Here is a 21174-nt window from a genome sequence, read left to right as displayed (position 1 = left end):
AGTATTGATACTAAAAGAGACTTAAAGGGAAAGTGTCGCAAATTAAACTTTTTTTTTTAAGTGTCGTTACTTATTTCTATTATATTTTTTACGTTTTTAACTGTATTTTTTTTTTTTTCCGTATGGTGGAAAGTATTAAAAGTTAAATAATAATTTGACATGTTTTCCAATGTTGGCCACCAGGGGGAGCACTTCCCAGAATTACAGCAAGGTGAATCAGGCAAAGCAACCTGACTCACAGCTGCCGTAAATGTGGGAGGGAACCTCACCCCCCCCCTCTCACAAGCCAGGTAAAGGTGTCTTCAAATTGCTAAGCAGTGTCCGGCAGCCATATTGGGTGTGATTCTGCAGCTGGAAGAAGTTATAGGACACACCAAAAGGCTAAGTGTATGTTCACACGCTTAATAAACAAAGGGAAAACCGCTCCTGATTTTCAGCCATTTTTTACTCAAACTCGTGTTTTTTAACGGCCGTTTTTGGAGCTGTTTTTCTATAAAGTCAATGAAAAACGGCTCCAAAAACGTCCCAAGAAGTGATGTGCACTTCATTTTGGTCGGGCGTCTTTTTACGTGCCGTTTTTGGAAAACTACCACGTAAAAAACGCCCTGTCGGAACAGAACGCCGTATTTCTCATTGAAACCAATGGGCAGATGCTTGTAGGCGTTCTGCTTCCGATTTTTCAGCTGAAAACATTGTGTGTGAACATACCCTTAGGGTATGTGCACACGCTAACTGCATTTACGTCTGAAATTACAGAGCTGTTTTCAGGAGAAAACAGCTCCGTCATTTCAGACGTAATTGCTCGTACTTGCGTATTGCGAGGCGTCAATTACGGCCGTAATTTGGAGCTGTTCTTCATTGAATTCAATGAAAAACTGCTCAAATTACGTCCCAAGACGTGTCCTGCATATAATGTATATAAGTGTCCTGCACTTCTTTGCCGAGGCTGTTATTTTACGCGCCGTCTTTTGACAGCGACGCGTAAAATTACAGGTCGTCGGCACAGTACATCGGCAAACCCATTCAAATGAATGGGCAGATGTTTGCCGACGTATTGGAGCAGTCTTTTCAGGCGTAAATCGAGGCGTAAAACGCCTCGTTTACGCCTGAAAATAGGTCATGTGAACCTTAGAATGATGAAAGTGAAGTGAATGACTTTTCAGTTGACCGGTTCACACGCTGTGTATTTGACATGTTTTTTTTTTGCACAGTTTACGTGCAAAAAAACACAAACGCTTGATTACACTTGATTTTGCGTGTTTGGGGAATTTGTGTGTGTGTGTGGGGGGTGGGGTGCTCGCCGCTGATTCTTCAAAACAGCTGATAAGCGGCTATGAAGTATCAGCGGCGCCCGTGCACACTCCGCTCTGCCACACACACACACACACACACACACACACACACACACACGGGAAAAGTCTTAAAGGGGTCGTCCAGGAAAACATGGCGCCGCACCTGTCCTCAGGTCGTGTGTGGTATTACAGCTCTGTCCTATTCACTTCAATGGAGGTGAACTGCAATACCAGACACAACCTGAGGACAGGTGCGGCGCTGTGTCTCCAATCCGGACACCCCTTCTGTCCTGAGATGACCCGACGAGGGAGGCGGGTGTCAGAGCCACCCACCGCCATCACGGCAGACAGAACCACACAACTACGGCATGAGGGCAGGGCTTGTCCTGAGTGCACTGTCTCTTGTTATGGACAGATTTATAGTCACATGAACCCCGTCTGATGAATCGGTAACCTAGGTCCGATCACATGACAGAGGGGGATCACCAAAAACCCTGTGCACCCTCAGCCCGTCCATCCAGCCCTTTCCTGGTTATATCTGCGTCTGGGAAAACTGGGTGACCACCATTACCCCTCATACTGGAGTGTGTTTGGGGATGTGACTAATGAACCTCTCACACTCCAGTAGGAGGGGTAATGGTGGTCACCCAGCTTTCCCAGACCCCTGAACGATAAATCTCTCTAGTTGTGCTGAGACTGAGACGTTCGTAAGTCACATCCCCAAACAGTCTCAGCACAACTAGAGATTTATCGTTCAGGGCTTTCCCAGTACAGTTTCATCATGTGTCCTTCATACAAGGGGGGGGGGGGCTGTCAGGGGGAGGGGGGTGTCGGGAGTCACGAGAGCGGGGGTCTGTGAGCTGGAGAGTGGGACATGCAGAGACACAGACCTTACCTGCAGTGCAGCTGGTCTTCAAGATGGCGCCTGCTCTCTCCCTGCAAACAGCTGCTCTGCTCTGTGTGACTCTGACCTGCGTCTGTGCAGTACAGAGCCATAGAGCAAAGTCAATGGAACGGCTCCCGTTCATTGACTCCTATGCACTGTAGCTGCCGTATTCCATCTCTGTATGTGTAGTTAATCGACACATACAGAGATGAAAAACAAAATGGCAGCCCCCATAGTGAAGTAAAAGTTAGAAAAAAGAAAAAAGTAAAACACAAACACACACATAAATAAAAGATTTTATAATAAAACACTAAATGCAAATTGATATCAAATTTTTTTTTTCCGTGACACTCGTCCTTTAAGAGTACTACGATACGCCAATACTCGTGCTATTCAGAATCGCACAGGTCATTGTCTAGTATAGACCAGGCCCTAGGTAAACAATCTACGTACATGATATACAGTATCTCCCGTGAAGACTGTCATATCACTCCCCTATACTTCATAAAGTCAATTTCAAATTGGCCGTTAGTGTGGGACCTTCCTATTGGAGGTTTAATTCATATTGGCTCATAGGGTGAGGCATGATGTCATAGTCTCCTCATATAAAGCATCCTTGATATTTTATGCTCCTTTTACTGCTCTAAAACTAGCCCAACTGTTTTTAGATACCTTTTTACAGAATTTACCTTTACCTTCTGTGGCGGCTGATCAGGTAACTGCCTTGGAGGCACCTCTTGCCCTAGAGGAGTTGAAGGAAGTATTGGGGGATATGGCTAAAGTCAAAGCCCCCAGAATTGATGGCTTACTGTTTGAAGAAATTAAGGAGTATAAAAGATATCCTTTCGACTTCCGATGCGCACATGGTTAGACGCGAGTAAAGGGAGCTCCGTTAACCCGACTCAAAAAACCGTGGTCCCAAGGCTTTGATACCCGACTTGAGGCCATTCGCCGACAACCCGAAGTACAGGCTTCTCTCCGGCGTATGGAAAGATTCCTGGTGAAAACCGGGACCCCAGGATTAAACTCACAGGCCCCGCAGACTGACGACATGCTGCCGCTGGGGAAAATGGCGCCTGAGTCGGCCAGGAACACGAGGAGCACGAGCTCGCGCTCGGCATCACAACCTCCTCTGGTGCAGCCAGCATTGGAAGAAGGTGAGCCTGATACTATGCTTCACAATATGGACATTTCATGTCGAGTTTTGGCCATAGAAGTAGCTAAACTTATAGCCCCAGATATTACAGCTTCTTTGGAGGAGACGGTGTCGAAATTATTACATCAAATACAGTCGGATGTCTCAGCTCAGGCGGAACGAATCACTGATTTGGAGCAACGTCTCAGTTTATTGGAGGATGAGTTAGCGGGAACACAGGAGGAGGTGAAGAAGGTGATTGCTTCCAATCTCCAGCTGGTAGATAAAGTGGATGACCTGGAGAATCGCTCGAGAAGGAGCAATTTACGCATCATTGGGCTCCCAGAATCTATACCAGCAGGCCAGCTGCTAAAGTTGTGTGCTGTGGAATTGCCTCAGGCGCTGGGCTTGCCTGCCCCGCTGAGAGCGGAGAGAGCTCATAGAGTGGAACCAATGCGAACTGTTACCCAAGATGGCGCTCCAGCAAGACCGCGACCAGTTATTGTGAAGTACCTGGACTATGTGGATAAAACAAACGTGTTACAGGCCTATCGAAGGTCCTCGGCACAAGTGAGAGTGCGAGGCAACAGAATCTTAATGTTCTGAGATTACTCGGCAGAGGTTACACGCAAGCGGCGTGCTTTCAGCACGGTGTGCTCTCTACTGGTCCAGAAACGCATTCGGTTCTCTTTGATGTTTCCCGCCATTCTTAAGATCTTCGAGCCCGGTGGTGGTGTGGAATCGTTTTCATCTCCAGGGGAGGCGGCTAAATTTGTGGAAAGCCTGTCCCAAGACAACAATGGGGATCGCCAGACATACAGAGATGGATTGCCTCGCAGGGGACGTTCCAGAAACAGAAGTACCAGGAGGGGTCTTACCTCTTCTTCTCCGGACTGACGGGAGATGTCCAGATGGTGATGGAAGGAGACTCATGTTATTTTAAGATTCACAATGTTGCCGAAAGGCGCTACTATTCCATCAGGCGCGGCCGCCGGAGGAAGAAGGTGCTCGAGGAGTGAGATCACCTCCCGTGCTGGTTCACACGATTCTACTGGTAGCCTTGAGATGCCTCTTGAGTAAATGGCTAGAGGCAGACATGCCGCGTTTAGAAATGATTGTGTCGCGGCTGAAACAGTTATTGGTTCTTGAGAGGGTGAAGGTGGAAAGGAGGAAGGAAACGGGAACCAAGAAGCTATTTGATAAGTGGCAAACATTCATAGAATCGCAATGTACAGCAGCCGAAATAGCGGAAATTGTTAGGCCCTTCCAGTACACAAAGTGGTATTGTACACAGCTCTTGGCAGGCACTTTAGGGGGGTTGCAACTCTGAATCAGCTGGGGGAAAAAGGATGAGTAGAAACTTATTGATGACCTAGGTCGTGTCGGGGTTGGGGGAAGTCATGCTTTCGGTCCATCTGAAGATAGACAATTATGCCATGTTCATGTGTTTATATGTTTATGTGTTATGTTGAATTTAATTCAAAGTTAATTCCATGACAGTAGAGTGCTGCGCACTCATGATGTAACTGTTACGTGAAATGTTTGTAAGAAAATGTGAAAACTGATAATAAAAAAGATATTTAAAAAAAAAAAAGATTCACAATGTTTGAGGCACAATTGTTATACCTATAGGTGCATCGGAGAATGATGCTTACTGATGTTATTGGTAGGGGATTGCGCAGCTGAAGTGAGGTTTGAGGGAATTTCTGCATGGAGTCGGGTGGGAGTGTACGATTTTGTTGATACTTTCCTGATATACAGGGGGTTCATGGTATACCAAGGGGTTCCTAGTGGTGGAATGTGCAGAGATTCCACGCTAAAATGTGTGAAAAAAGAGAAGTCTGAAACTAGTAATGATCTGTTGTTGGGGTTTCAATCTTGTTTTATGTTTAGGGAGGGGGGAGGAGGGGGGGAAACTGTCTCGGTGGATGTGGTTTGCTTTGCCATTGCTGTGAGATGCCTAAAGTAATAACATGGAATGTGAAGGGACTGCAGTCCCCACATAAGCGCATGATGGTCCTTCGCCACCTGAAAAAGTTGAAAGCGGATATAGCAATTTTGCAGGAAACCCATCTGCTGGAATGTGAGTTCCAGAGAATGCGCAAGTTATGGGTGGGTACAGTAGTGGGTTCTCCAGCAGTCAATGGCAAGGCGGGCGTCTTACTCCTCATACACAAAAGAATTGATTGTTCTGTGGTTACTTCTGAGCAGGATGGAGGGGGCAGATATTTACATGTGATCTTAGATGGCGCAATGGGGAGAATGAGCTTGTACTGTATATATGCACCGAATGACAACAATCGGGTCTTTTTTCAATTCCTGGAAGGTAAACTTTTAGCGGATAAAGAACCTCAGATTCTTTTGGGAGGGGACCTTAATTCGGTTTTATGCACAACGGAGGACAGGCGAAGGGGAGATGGTAGGGTACTGGTTGAAAGAACGCACGATAAAGTCTTGGCCCCATTACTGGCCTCCACAGGCATGGTAGATGTATGGAGAACACAATTTCCATTAGGTAGAGAGTTCACTCACTTTTCCCATGCGCATACCGCATGGTCGCGTATTTACTACTTTGTGGCTTCTCCGGTGCTCCTCTCTAGGATCCTTAGAGCTTGAATAGAGGACTTGGTGATTTCAGATCATTCACCGGTTTCTCTGATCTTGGCAGATACATTTAAACGGCGATCGGATATCTTGTGGAAATTTCCTTCTTTCTTGGTAACTGATGAATCCTTTCAGGCATGTTTGAAGGGCTGGTTATTGGAATATAGTCAGGAAAATCAAGCTCATAGGGAAGACAGCCACTTGTTTTGGGACACAGCCAAGGCAGTACTGAGGGGGAGGATCATTTCTTTTGTGGCGTCGCTTAAACGAAAATCCAACAAGCTTTATAGTAGAAATCTTCGCATTAAATATACAGCGTACTCGGCAAATCCCACATTAGCGCTTCGGGATGAATGGCTTACTGCTAAGGCAGAGTTTGAAATGTGGCTAGATAGAAAGGAAAGGTTCCAGAGAGAGTAAACAACTGCGCATTTCTTGAGGTATGGTAATAAAACAGGATCCCTGTTGGCCAAAATGGCGAAAGGACAATTTCGCCCGACTCACATAGGGGGGTTGAGAGATGGGAACGGGGAAATACAGAAAGATCCAAGGATCGTCAATGATATACTGGGAGATTACTACACTGCGCTATATGCACAGGATACTTCGGGGAGGACTGAGGGGAGGGCGTTTCTGGGGTCTTTAACTATACCATCTCTCTCGGACTCTGATAGAGAATCGTTAAATGCTTTGATCACGGAACAAGAGATAGTATCAACCATTAAATCATTGACGAATAATAAAGCGCCAGGACCGGACGGGTTTTCTAGTGACTTTTACAAGATTATGAGGGAGGAGGTCATACCCATTTTATTGCCGGTGTATAATCATATGCTTTTAAATAAGGAATTCCTGAAATCGGGCAATGTAGCTTATATCAAGGTATTGTATAAGGAAGGGAAAGATCTGACTAACCCGGGCTCCTATCGCCCAATCTCTTTGATAAATCAGGATGTTAAAATATTGTCGAAGATATTGGCCGACAGGTTGGCCATGTTTCTCCCGGATCTGATTGGGTCACACCAGGTGGGTTTTGTTAAAGGGAGATCGGCGGTCAAAAATATACGCACGGTTCTGGCGGTACAAGACGCAATAAAGACTACTAGCATGGAGGGGTACGAGTCGCCAGCACTTTTAACATTAGACGCCGAAAAGGCCTTTGATAATGTTCACTGGGATTGGCTGGGGTTAGTTCTAGATAGATTTGGGATACAGGGATTGTTTAGGAATTACCTGGAAGCGTTCTATTCAGAACCTCTAGCTAGGGTGTTCACCACAGGTTTTCTTTCAGCACCGATCCATTTACAGAAGGGAACAAGACAGGGCTACCCCGTCTCCATTGCTGTTTGACTTGGCTTTGGAACCGCTGGCGAGACATCTTTTGTGATTTTGAAGGGATAATGGTTGGTAGTCAGAAGATTAAACTGACATGCTTTGCTGATGATCTTTTGCTATTTCTGAGATCGCCTGGGGATCATTTGGGAGGGGGGGGGGGGGTGCTGGAGAAGCTACGGTACTTTGGATCATTCTCAGGATATAAAGTCAATGCGCAAAAGAGTCAATTACTCTACTTGAAGGAATCAGGGGCAAAACCACCCTTGCAGGGTACGGTGGAAATAGCCAGATCTTATATCACATACCTGGGGATTAAAATAGGCAAATTTCCCTCTTCCCTCTATAAACTAAATTATTCACCCTTGTTTGAAAAAATTCATAAGGAACTAAATCGATGGGCGTCACTGCCGTGGTCATTGTTTGGGAGAGCTGCTCTTTTAAAAATGATAAGATTTGCTCGTCTGCTATATCCAATGCAAACAATACCCATATTGATCAAGCACCTAGATAGCCAAAAATTACAGACAGCATTTCTACAATTCTTGTGGCAGAAGAAAAGGCCTAGGATTGCATATAAAAAATTGGCACTGCCCAAAGTTGATGGTGGCATACAGTTACCACTTATTCGATATTAAAATTTAGCGGCCATCTGTAGGCACATAGGTGATTGGCTGCATAACACTAATTTGTACTCCAATGTTCAACTGGAACAGGCTTTGGCGGGATCGGATTCGTTGACGGCACTGTTACACCTGCCCTATGCTCAGCTGCCTAATAATGTTAAGTCAAGTTTGTTGCTAAGGGATACAATAGGCGCCTGGAAGGCGGTGCGGAAGCTTTTTGGCCTTCTGTATGGTCTTTCTAAATTCTGGCCATTATGGGACAACCCCATGTTCCCACAGGGGAGCCAGAATAAATTATTTTCGGAGTGGAGATCTGAGGGGATCAATGTTCTGGGCCAACTCATGAATGTTGAAGAGGGAAGATGGTTTACGTGGCAGGAGTTCTCTAGCAAGTATAATTTGAGGGATAATCAGTATCTGCAATATGCTCAAGTAACAGAGTTATGTAAAACCAAAGTACGCAATATTGATGTAGTGGAGATGCGGGGGGCATTTGATGGGATGGTGCCGCAGGGCGTTATGGGTAGAAGTCTTGCAAGTTTATATGGTAAGCTTCGGAATGTCCACCTTGACTCTTTTAGCACCTCCTGCTTTCGGACCTGGGAAGTGGAGCTGGAAGATCCAGAACTCTCTAGCAAAATTCGGGAAGGGTGGGAGAGGGTGAGGAAGGTCATGGTAAATGAGCAGTGGCGTGAGATGCACTTCCGGCTTATGCACAGAGCGACATATGCCTTTAATTTATCCTATAGGGACGCTCCAGCACACTATCTGCGTAGTTGTCCTAAATGTGACCTACATAAAGCTAATCTACTTCACGGGATGTGGTTATGCCCACAAATTAGGGCGTTTTGGAACCTTGCTCTACAATTTATTAAAGACACCTGGGGGGAAGAGGTGCACGCAAACCCACAGGCAGTGCTGTTTCACTATATCCCCATGGATCCAGATGGGGGGGGGGGGACCACCTCTAGTAGCCCGGAAAGGAATCCATATGGCATTATTGGCTATCAAGAAGTGCATCTTGCGTCACTGGTTAGAGGCATCGGTCCCAGAAATTGCGGAGGTTGTGACTACTCTTAAAACTTTATTGGGATATGATAAAACGGACCTAGAAAGACACAAAGAAAGGTCTACAGAACAATATTTTAAAACTTGGCGTATATTTATTGAAAAACATTATTCCACAGCGGAGATAGGGGTGTTCATGCGCATATTTCAACACACATCATGGTATCGTTCACAGAATATCCAGGGCACGCTAGGCATGCTACTGGCTAGTTAAGAACCTGTTCACCGAGATGGAGGAGAGTTGGGGGGAGGGAAGGGGATGTTCGGCTTTGTTTTGCCTTATTCATTGCCTTGTAACTTGATGATGACAAGTAAAATGAAAAAATTATTTTGGAGTTAGAACACATTGCTATATGATGTACTGATTATTGTATGTGTGACACGTACTTTATACCTGTAACTGTTCTGACTATGAATAAAAATATATTTGAAAAGAAAAAAAAAAAAAAAGATATCCTTTTACCTCGTCTCATGAAGGTCTATAATGAGGCTTTGGTAAGAGTTGCTTACCATCCTCCATGAATGCTGCTATAGTAGTGATTATTCCTAAGCCGGAAAAGGATGCTCAGTTAGCGGAATCATTAGGCCCATTTTATTGCGAACAGTAGATGTTAAAATCTTAGCTAAAATTGTATCTAGCAAACTTTCAAAGGTGGTTACCACTATAGTGCATACTGACCAGGCAGGTTTCATGCACAATATGTCTACTGCAGTGAACAGTCTTAAAATTCAAGCATGTCAGTCTGCTGATCAGGTTTCTGCGGTCGCATCTCCGCATGTGGCCAAAGCATTTGATAGTGTCAAATGGGCATATTTATGAGCTACCTTGAAACCTTGATGGGATTTGGATAGAGTTTCCTTTCCTGGGTCCAGTTGGCATACTCTGCCTCTAAAGGTTAGGATTAGAACGAATGGCCTTCTATCGGAGGAGTTCTCTCTCCATAGGGTACGCATCAGAGTCGTCCACTGTCACAACCAATTTTTACGGTGGCAATTAAGCCGCTTGCGGCTGCAATCTGTATGTCTCTGGATGTTAAAAGGTTCCAATAAAGGAGTCTGCATGAGAAGGTAGCGCTTTACGGGGATGATGTTATGCTATTTCTCAATGATTGGCTGAAATCTTTGGAATTGGCTATGGCTATGATTCACCGCCTGGAAGAACGATTAAAAATAAGTTTATTGGTTAAATTCATAAAATTGTGGCTCTACTAGCCGTTGATACCAGACCAGGCTAAAGCAAAGGATTTTGCGACAAGACAGGTGGTGTGGAGTAATTGATGTCTCCTTTCACCCAAAAACCACCTATCTGTTTATGGTATAATAACGCTGTATCTTTGCCATTAGTAATTTTCTATCTAAATCCTACGCGTTTCATCATCACAAATAATGTGATGCTTCCTCAGGGATTGATAGATTTTGATTTGTTTCAAATATCGTTAAATTCAAAAGTAGTGAAGTGATAACAATGTTACAGCACTGGATAGCACTGTTTTTGTTCTGATTCATAGCCTCCAGACGCATGCACGGCTCTGATGCATTGGCCGTACACGCGCCGGAGAAACTAAGGGCTTAAAAAGGCTGAGAGCCCGCCCCCCAAAAGGTAGTCCCCTGAGTGAGCCGCCAATCCACATAACGGGACCACATTGGGGATGTCAGAAGGAAAGTGGATACCCCAGTAGCAAGACACGTGTGGTCCTGCCATGACGGGGATGCTACATCCCTGGTTTTCCAGGGTATAGAACATGTGAGACCCCTCCCTAGAGGGGGGGACCTGGATAGGAAAATACTCCAAAAAGAGGCTGAATGGATATTCAGATTGCAGACGGTTAACCCGCATGGCATCAATGAACAAATCTCCTATTCGTGTTTCCTCTAATCGTACCACTTTACCTGATGTTTAGTCTGGGCATATATACAATATACAGTGTACCATATATTTATTTGAACACACCTAGGCTTGCAGTTGCCTATTAATACCCCTGTCCTCATGCACACCATGCGGTTCCCACCGCGTTTTCTGTGTTGCGCTTTTTATGTAGGGTTGTTGTTGTTGGTCATTGACACTATATGATATATATATGATATATACCCCACTATCTTACATACGGCATAGGCATCATATTGTCTTATTCGCCAATATTGTGCTATTGAACATTTGACCACTTATCGCGAACTCATCTGGCGTTGCGCCCTCCCTAGGTCTACGGGATGGCTGCAATCTTTTTACCTACTCCTGCTTGTGATGCGATGGGATACTGCCCAATTTGATCTCGGACGGACATAGGGTATAATTAAGATACCGTTGGTGTCATATTCGGGGAGTTAGTCTCGGGATGAGACGGTTCCCCCTACAAGTGAGCCCCTCCCTATGTATTAACACGTCCTTGTTCTTTCACAAGGCCGTATGTTAACATTATATCCACACGATGTATTTTTGTCTATTGACAACTCAGGAGCCGCGTCTAGCGTCCCCTAGTTACCATGGACGCTTTGGTCGTCCAGGAACCCCCATCGGTTGCCAGGTCGCCGAGACGCCGCCTCCGGCACGTCACTGGTTGCCGTGTAATATGCTATTGGCGGCTCACTCAGGGGACTACCTTTTGGGGGGCGGGCTCTCAGCCTTTTTAAGCCCTTAGTTTCTCCGGCGCGTGTACGGCCAATGCATCAGAGCCGTGCATGCGTCTGGAGGCTATGAATCAGCACAAAAACAGTGCTATCCAGTGCTGTAACATTGTTATCACTTCACTACTTTTGAATTTAACGATATTTGAAACAAATCAAAATCTATCAATCCCTGAGGAAGCATCACATTATTTGTGATGATGAAACGCGTAGGATTTAGATAGACAATTACTAATGGCAAAGATACAGCGTTATTATACCATAAACAGATAGGTGGTTTTTGGGTGAAAGGAGACATCAATTACTCCACACCACCTGTCTTGTCGCAAAATCCTTTGCTTTAGCCTGGTCTGGTATCAACGGCTAGTAGAGCCACAATTTTATGAATTTAACCAATAAACTTATTTTTAATCGTTCTTCCAGGCGGTGAATCATATTTAATATTGAACGACATTCATTATCTAATTTCAGTGAACCTGGCTATGATTGATGTGTTTGGCTATCTTTCTGGATCCGTAAAAAAACTGGTCAAAATCAGTCCTTCTTCCACTGGGTAAGGCATTTAAAACGAGTTACAACTTCTAAATATTTAGGTATGCGGGGCTTAGATAGGATTATGGAATATGCTGCCTCAAATCTATAGCCCTTACTTACTGCAGTTTACCATTGACAGTAGTTGGCCGAGCCAATTTGGTCTTATATATGATTCATAATTCCCCAATTTGGCTTCCAGTGAAACTATTCCATAAAGATAATGCTATTTTTAGAGACCTGATATGGAAAAAGGGTATTCCCAGAATAAAACTAGACACATTACAAATATCTAAGGAGGACGGTGGGTTGGCATCTCCTACCCCATGGTTATATTATTTAGCTGCGCAGTTGTAGCATTGACGGGGCCCAGGCAGCATAGGTGTGCTATCAACTTTGGGTAGGGTCATTTAGTACATAATTCACAATAAGCATTGATCAGCTCTGGAGGCGGGGGCCTTTAGACAAATGCCCACACAGTTGCCAAATTTATTTGCCATCTGTAAACTCTGGTGGAAGGTTTGTAATCTCACAGGTATTACAGGGTACACAGACCATACTCCTATTTGGCCAAACTTTCTATATTCTGAGCTCAATAAGTTGGATAAATTTGATTCTTGGACGAGTAAAAGAGTAAACCGAATGTCACAGCTCTTTTCGGAGGGGAACACAATTGCACACAATTCAGACAAGAATATGATTTTCTTCAGTACCTCCAAATTAGGCATTCTGTACAATCTCAAGGCCAGCTATCTGCTATTGCTTCGGTTACTCAAACCCCTATTTTACAATTGGTGGTGAGGGGTAAGAGGTAGGGTGACATCTCAAGTACCATCCCTTGACCCTCAAGCCTAAGTGAGAATGTGATGTGGGGCTCAATGCAGAAGACAAATGATTGGATATGCTCTAAAATGCTCCAAAAGTTGCAGTCAGTGAGGCTCATAGACTGTCTCATATCTACCTTTTACATAGTATTTATAGAACACCATCCCTGTTATTTAGAATGGGATTTAGTGCTGAGCATTTATGTCCCCGATGCTGGCCTGATCAATTAATGTGGAATTGCCAACACTTGAGGAGGTATCGGGCGGATGTACTTGATCTTATCGATACAACACACGAGAGACAACTAGATGGAGCTCTTCTGTTTTGTTTATTTGGATATGTTGCTGAGACAACTGTGATGGAGAACCATGGGTTAGCTATCTCGAGACTGCTATATCTCACCCGTAAATGAATTGCCTTAACCTGGAAATCACTGAATACCCCTACAGTGGATGGATACATTGCTGGAGTGAATTTACACTTGTTATTGGAGAAATTTGTGCATACTAATGAGGGACTGTCAAGAAGTTTGACGATCTATGGGATCCCTGGCTGGATACACCGGGGCTAGCTGCGTGCTACATTGGTCAGTAGGTAAGCTCATAAATGGGGGATAGCAGACAGCAATAGCTTTACTGCTCATCAAGTTTGGCTGTGCAAAGTCACAAGCCTTATTTTTAACTGCAGAAAATGGTGCGGATTTTGCTGCGTTTTTCTCAACGTTAGGAGTTGGTGACATCTCCTCTGAAAATCGCAGCAGTTCAGTCCACTTTCGCAGCCGGAATTGACATGCTGCGGTATGAAAAATACGAACTGCAGGTACATTTCTGTTGGTAAATTTTATGCGTTAAGTTTGTTAAATCCCTTATGCCGAAACGCATTACATGAGAGATCGAAAATAAAGTTAATCTGATTCCAGACATTTCTTGTATGGGAGCGCAGTTCTGTGAGGTACTCTTCCATTGTCTTTTCTACTGCCAACAAGGGATAAGGCATGTTGGGTAGTGACTACCATTTCACACATGATTGCAGAGGATTTAATGGTAGTCAATATAAACCTGGCAGGACAGTTAATACAGGAGGAAAAAGCAAAAGTGAGCAAACCATTGTGTCTGTCCACTATTATTTCTACAAACTAAGGCCTCTTGCACACGACCGTATTTTTTCCCACCCGTAAATACTGGCGTAAATGCGGGTCCGGTGTCACACGTATTCCACCCGTTTTGCACCAGTATTTACGAATCCGTGCCCGTAAATATGGGTCCGGTGTCACCCGTATTCCACCCGTATTTACGGGCACGTTTTTGGCGGCAAAATAGCACTGCACTAATCGGCAGCCCCTTCTCTCTATCAGTGCAGGATAGAGAGAAGGGACAGCCTTTTCTGTAATAAAAGTTAAAGAAATTCATACTTACCCGGCCGTTGTCTTGGTGACGCGTCCCTCTCTTCACATCCAGCCCAACATCCCTGGATAACGCGGCAGTCCATGTGACCGCTGCAGCCTGTGATTGACCTGTGATTGGCTGCAGCGGTCACATGGCCTGAAACGTCATCCAGGACGTCGGGCCGGATGTCGAGAGGGACGCGTCACCAAGGCAACGGGCGGGAGACCGGACTGGAGGAAGCAGGAAGTTCTCGGTAAGTATGAACGTCTTTTATTTTTATTTTTTACAGGTTTATACTGATCGGTAGTCACTGTCCAGGGTGATGAAAGAGTTACTGCCGATCAGTTAACTCTTTCAGCTCCCTGGACAGTGACTATTTACTGACGTCGCTTAGCAACGCTGCCGTAATGACGGGTGCACACATGTAGCCACCCGTCATTACGAGAGCTCCATAGACTTCTATGGACTGTCCGTGCCGTTATTACGGCCTGAAATAGGACATGTTCTATCTTTTTCAACGGCACGGGCACCTTCCCGTGAGAAAACGGGAAGGCACCCGTCGCCAATAGAAGTCTATGAGCCCGTTATTACGGGTCGTAATTACGACCCGTAATAACGGGAGTTTTTACGGTCGTGTGCATGAGGCCTAACATACTGCATTACCTGCATCTTACCTGCATGTGACAAAACCTGAATGGAGGGTGTGCTGTGCTGGGTTTATATAGGATGCACTTGATTAATTCTACGTGAGGCACAGCTGCAGCCAAACAAAGTAGATTTATGGTATGATTTGGCCTTTTTTGGCCTTCATGACCAAAGATTATTTTTTGTTTTTTCACAGTCGTATTCCAAGTGTAATAACTTTATTTCTCCTTATTTCTAATTATTTTTCCTTCGACATATCCGTATGAAGGCTTGTTTTTTGCAGGACGAGTTGTATTTTTCAATTGCACCATTCTTGATTAACTTTTATTAACTTTATTTTAGGAGGGAATAGAAAATAAACAGCTATTCCAGCATTGTTTTCACGTTATAAATTTACGCCGTTCACTATGCGGCATAGATAACATTAGCTTTATTCTATGGGTCGGCCCAATTACGGGGATACCAAATATGTAAAGATTTTATATGTTTAACCTTTTTATTTTTCTGTAGATGTAGCTATATCTGGGCTTATATTTTGCGGGACAAGGTGTCGTTTTTCTTTGTACTATTTTGGGGTACATGGGACTTATTGATTAACTTTTATTTTATTTCTTTGGGGGGAGGGGGGAATGAAAAAAAATAGTTTGAGTCGTTAGGATTGCGGTGATACTATATATGTGTATCTTTTCTTTTTTTTCTTTTTTACACTTTTACTAAATAAGTTTGATTTTATTTTTACTTGAATCTTATTTTTTCATAAATTTGTGTTCTACATTTTTTTCTTGTCCCACTAGGGGACTTCACTTTGCGATCTTTTGAAAGCAGATATAATGCTTTTGGTATACATAGTAAACCAAAGTATTATTGCTGGTCAGTGTAAACTGGCAAGGCGTAATAGGAATTTACTGATGGCAGACCTGGGGGCTTTTGTTAGGCCCCCATCTGCCATGGAAACATATGGGCGAGTCGCGGGTGTGCCGATGGGGCGACAGAGGAAGCTCTCTCTCTCTGTCAAACACCTTAGATGCCACGGTCGCTATTGACCGCAGCATCTAAGGTGTTTGACAAAGGGAGAGCGGTTCTACCTAAGGGGTACTCTCCAATTCCGGCAGGAGCCTGGCTGCGTATATTGTACTGCCACTGTACCCACGAGATCCGAGTGACTGATATATCCGTCACAATGCAGGAATTAGCACCTGCTTGTGACGGATATATTCGTCACTCGTCATTAAGGGGTTAAACCCACAAGTTTGTACCTTTAAGACTGTAGGATTCTGGGAACTAGAATATTGTGTTTGGCGGCACCTAGAGGTGGGTGAGACAAGTTCAGTTCAGAGGGTATGATCTGAGGATTGGAGTGCGGCTTGACACTAAGGCCTCATGCACATGACCATAGCCATGTGCACGGCCGTGTTTTTCGAGTCGGCTGGAGCGGAGTGTCAGCCGCGAGCCGCCCGCAAATCGCCGGCTGAGCAAATAATGGCCGCGGCCATGTGCAATCAGCCTGGACCGCAGAACACGGCCGTAATAAGACTTGCCCATTCTTTCTGCGGTCCGGGCTCCTGGGCCATGCACGGACCGTGAGAACCACGGTTGTGTGCATGGGCCCCATAGGATGAATGGGGCCGCAATTCTCCCGTGGATTTTCTGGGGAATTGCGACCGCAAAAACACGTTCGTGTGCATGGGGCCTAAGGTAGCTTAAATTTATCCCCTAAGTTCCTTGATTTTTGTTGTTGCTTTACTTTTGTTTTGTATTTGTTCAAAATAAACCTTTTTGTTTTGTTTACCAAAGCCTGAGTGCGGACTATTTATGATGAAAACAAATACCCACATCTCAATAGGGAGGATTCATACATAGACAAATATTATGAACATGATAAGCAAAGTAAAGCCAACAACTTGTCACTAAGGGTATGTTCACATCAGCGTTCGTTTCCGCTGAGGGATTCCTTCGGAGGTTTCCGTCGGGTTAACCCCTCAACGGAAAGGCAAACGGAAACCTCAGCTTCCGTTTCCCTCACCATTGAACTCAAGCAGGTCAGATCAATTTTCTTGGAGATGACACAAATTTCAATATGCCATTTACACATTTAAATTTATATTAGTCTGATTGAATAGAAATCTGTATGTGTAAATGCACCCTTACTAGTAGATGAATATAATAGGTAAGACAGATCAAGCTGCACTTGCCTCGTTGGTTTCAGCTCCATCATCTCATCCCTTCTTTTCTCTCTTCTCTTTAATTCAGTTTCAGTAGTCTTCAGCTTATCTGGGACCAGTCTGAGCTTGGACTGCATGTCATTAATTACATCCTGCAGCTCAGCTTCTGAAGGAAAGATCCTTTGGCAAACTGGACAGCAGGGTTGGTTCTCTTCTGTCAACTGAGTGATGAACTGTGTGTATACGGCAGTTGCCCCTGCCAACATTGCTGTTAAAACATTATAAACAAGTTTTTAACTCATTTCATTGAACAAATAAATTGATGGCATACAAGAATTAAAATATATTGCATTATAAAGAAAATAAAGGAAACAACAATGCAAGATATCAAGCGTTACATAATACAGAGAAAAGTATATAATCCATGTGCAATTAAAAGAGTATTACTTTTAAGATAACATGTCCAAGGTAGTCTAACTTCAAAGACTGTCTGTTAAATTATGGGGGATGAGGGGTGAATAGGCAGGCTGTAAATCTAAAACTAAATCATGCCAGTTAGCAGGTCAGTTATTTGCCTGGTACACAGTATTACTATCCAAATCAAAAATTAAATGGAATATTCCCTTAATTTGTACCTATTTTTTTCTGTGTGCAAGGTCACTATGTAGCACACACATTATGCCATTCGTTGTGTATATTGACAAACTTAGTTGCTCCTACACTAAGCCCTTAATTCCCTTAACCCCTTCAGGACCAAGCTCATTTTGGCCTTCAGGGCACTGTTTTTTTCAATCTAATATGTGTTACTTTATGTGGTAATAACTCTGGAGACTTAACTATCCAAGCGATTCTGAGGACATTTTCTCGTGACATATTGTACTTTATATTAGTGGTAAAATTTGGTTGGAAAATTCATTGCTTATTTGTGAAAAACCCCAAAATTTTGAGAAAATTTGCAAAAATTAGGATTTTTCTCATTTTAAATGTATCTGCTTGTAAAACAGATAGTAATACCACACAAAATAGTTACTAGTTAACATTTCCCATATGTCTACTTTATGATTGCATCTTTTTTGAACATCCTTTTAGTTTTCTGGGACGTTACAAGGCTTAGAACTTTAGCAGCAATTTCTCAAATTTTCAAGAAAATTTCAAAAGGCTATATTTTCAGGGACAAGTTCAGTTCTGAAGTGGCATATATTAGAAACCCCCATAAAACACCCCATTTTGAAAACTGCACTACTCAAAGTATTGAAAACAGCATTAAGAAAGTGTTTTAACCCTTTAGGCGTAGCAGGAAAACATTTTTAAAACATTTTTCCTGTAATACAGAAGGTTTTACCAGAGAAACGCAACTCAATATTTATTGCCCAGATTCTGCAGTTTTTAGAAATATCCCACATGGGGCCCTAGTGTGGTAATGGACTGAAGCACAGGCCTCAGAAACAAAGGAGACCCTAGTGGATTTTGGGGCTGGCTTTTTTTAGAATATATTTTAGGCCCCATGTCAGGTTTGAAGAGGTCTTATGATGTTAAAACAGTGGAAACCCCCCAAAAAGACACCATTTGGAAACTACACCCCTCAGGGAATTTATCTAAGGGTATAGTGAGCATTTTGACCCCACAGTTTTTTTGCCACATTTATTTAAATTAGTCTATGAAAATTCACTGTTTTTCCCGGAAAACATAGAACTTTCTAATTTTTGCAAGGAATAAAGGAGAAAAAGCCCCCCATCATTTGTAAAGCAATTTCTCCCAATTACAGAAATACCCCGTATGTGGTAATAAACTGCTGTTTGGACCCACGGCAGGGCTACATTTTTATTAAATTTTTTGGGAGGTGGGGAGACCAAAAAACAAAACTTCTCTCACGGTTTTTTTATACATTTTCTCTGTGCAGTATAAACAACATGTTTACTTTATTCTGCGGTTTGATACGATTATGGCAATTGCTGAATTGGTTTCCGGGGGCCATGTCGCATTTGTAGAGTCCCTGAAGTACCAGTAGAGTAGAAATTCCCCAGGTGTGATCACATTTTGGAGACTATACCCCTCAAATAATTAAATTAGAGGTGTAGTGAGCATTTTCATCCCTCAGGTGTTTTATAGATTTTATTAGAATTGGTCCGTGAAAATGAACAAAAAATGTTTCCCCCATAATATATAGATTTAGCTCAAAATATTTCATTTCCATAAGAAATACAGGAGAAAAGACACCCCAAAATTTGTTACACAATTTCTCCCCAGTAAAGAAATACCCCATATGTGATTGTAAACTGCCATATGGACGCACGGCAAGGGTCTAAAGAGAAAAAGCGCATTTTCGTTTTTGTAATGGAGATTTTACAAAATAGTATAGCAGTATAGTGAAAATCCCTGTGAAGTGACCTATTTGGGAAAATACACCCCCTTTAAAGAGGCTCTGTCACCAGATTATCAAATCCCTATCTCCTATTGCATGTGATCGGCGCTGCAATGTAGATAACAGTAACGTTTTTTTTTTTTGTTTTTTTTTTTTTTGTTTTTTTTAAAAACGATCATTTTTGACCAAGTTATGAGCAATTTTATATTTATGCAAATGAGCCTTTCTAATGGACAACTGGGCGTGTTTTCTCTTTCCAACTGGGCGTGTATTGTGTTTGTAACATCTGGGCGTGTTTACTTGTTTTACTAGCTGGGCGTTGTGAATAGAAGTGGATGATGCTGACATATGATGCTGACAAACACTTCTATTCACAACGCCCAGCTAGTAAAACAAGTAAACACACCCAGATGTTACAAACACAATACACGCCCAGTTGGAAAGAGAAAACACGCCCAGTTGTCCATTAGAAAGGCTCATTTGCATAAATATAAAATTGCTCATAACTTGGCCAAAAATGATCGTTTAAAAAAAAAAAACTTTACTGTTATCTACATTGCAGCGCCGATCACATGCAATAGGAGATAGGGATTTGATAATCTGGTGACAGAGCCTCTTTCAGGAATTTATCATGAAGTGTAGTGAGCATTTTGACCCCACAGGTCTTGGAGAAATTAGTACACAGTAGAAAATTGCCATTTTTCAACAGATATGCTATTTCAGTGCCCAAAATGTTGTGCTCAGACTGTGCCACTTTACACACACAGCCCATAAATTGTTAAGCGGGTTTTCCAGAGTACAGTAATACCCCATATGTCGTCGTTTTGCATTATTGCGTTCCCAGATTCATAACGTTTTATTTTTCCGTTGACGAGCTGTGAGAGTGCTTGATTTTCATGGGACGAGCTGTAGTTTCTGTTAGTATCATTTTGGGGTACATGCGATTTTTTGATCAGTTTTTATTACATTTTTTGGGAGGTGGGGAGACCAAAAAACTGAAATTCTTTAACTTTTTTTATACATTTTTTACGGTGTTCTCTGTGCAGTATAAACAAGATGTTTACTTTCTTCTGCGGTTCGATACGACTATGGCAATACCAAATTTATGCGTCACCATATCCTGAGAGCCATAAATTTTTTCTTTTTCGTCGATGGAGCAAAATGAGGGCTTGTTTTTTGGCGTGACAAACAGTAGTTTTTATTGGTACCATTTTGGGGTACTTGCGACTTTTTGATCACTTTTTATTCAATTTGTTTGGAAACAACGTAACCAAATAATGAAATTTTGCCTTTTACGGTGTTCACCGTGCGGGATAAATAAATAGATTTTTATAGTTCAGGCAGATACGAACGTGGCGATACCGATTATGTATAGTTTTCTTAATTTTTTTAATCTTTTTTCTAATTATAAAGGACTTGATCAGGGAAACTTCTTCTTTTTTTTTTACACTTACTATGTGACTTGAAGATCTGATCTTCTGATGTAGTGCAGTGTATTGTAAAGGTCATACGGGATACAGAGGGAGCCTCCTCACTCTGTGTCAATCACTTAAATGCCGCTGTCGCTATTGACATTGGCATTTAAGGGGTTAAATGGCAGCGATCAGAGATAACTGATCGCCACGGTTGCAGTGGGATGTCGGCTGTATATTACAGCTGACACCCGCTAAAGATGAAGCGAGCTAAGCTCCTGTGCCCA

General features: G+C 43.1%; 1 protein-coding gene across 1 annotated transcript in view; it reads right to left on the bottom strand.

Annotated features, from left to right (window-relative positions):
* RAD50 (RAD50 double strand break repair protein) overlaps positions 1-21174 on the bottom strand; it is a 191899-nt gene that overhangs the window by 72682 nt on the left and 98043 nt on the right. Inside the window, exon 14 of the mRNA XM_075856559.1 lies at positions 17144-17381. Coding sequence (XP_075712674.1) covers positions 17144-17381 — 238 coding nt within the window. The remainder of the gene's footprint in view (positions 1-17143; positions 17382-21174) is intronic.

Source organism: Rhinoderma darwinii, chromosome 3 (genome assembly GCF_050947455.1).
Source record: "Rhinoderma darwinii isolate aRhiDar2 chromosome 3, aRhiDar2.hap1, whole genome shotgun sequence".
NCBI lineage: Eukaryota > Metazoa > Chordata > Amphibia > Anura > Rhinodermatidae > Rhinoderma > Rhinoderma darwinii.
This window is presented reverse-complemented; position numbering and strand designations above follow the sequence as displayed.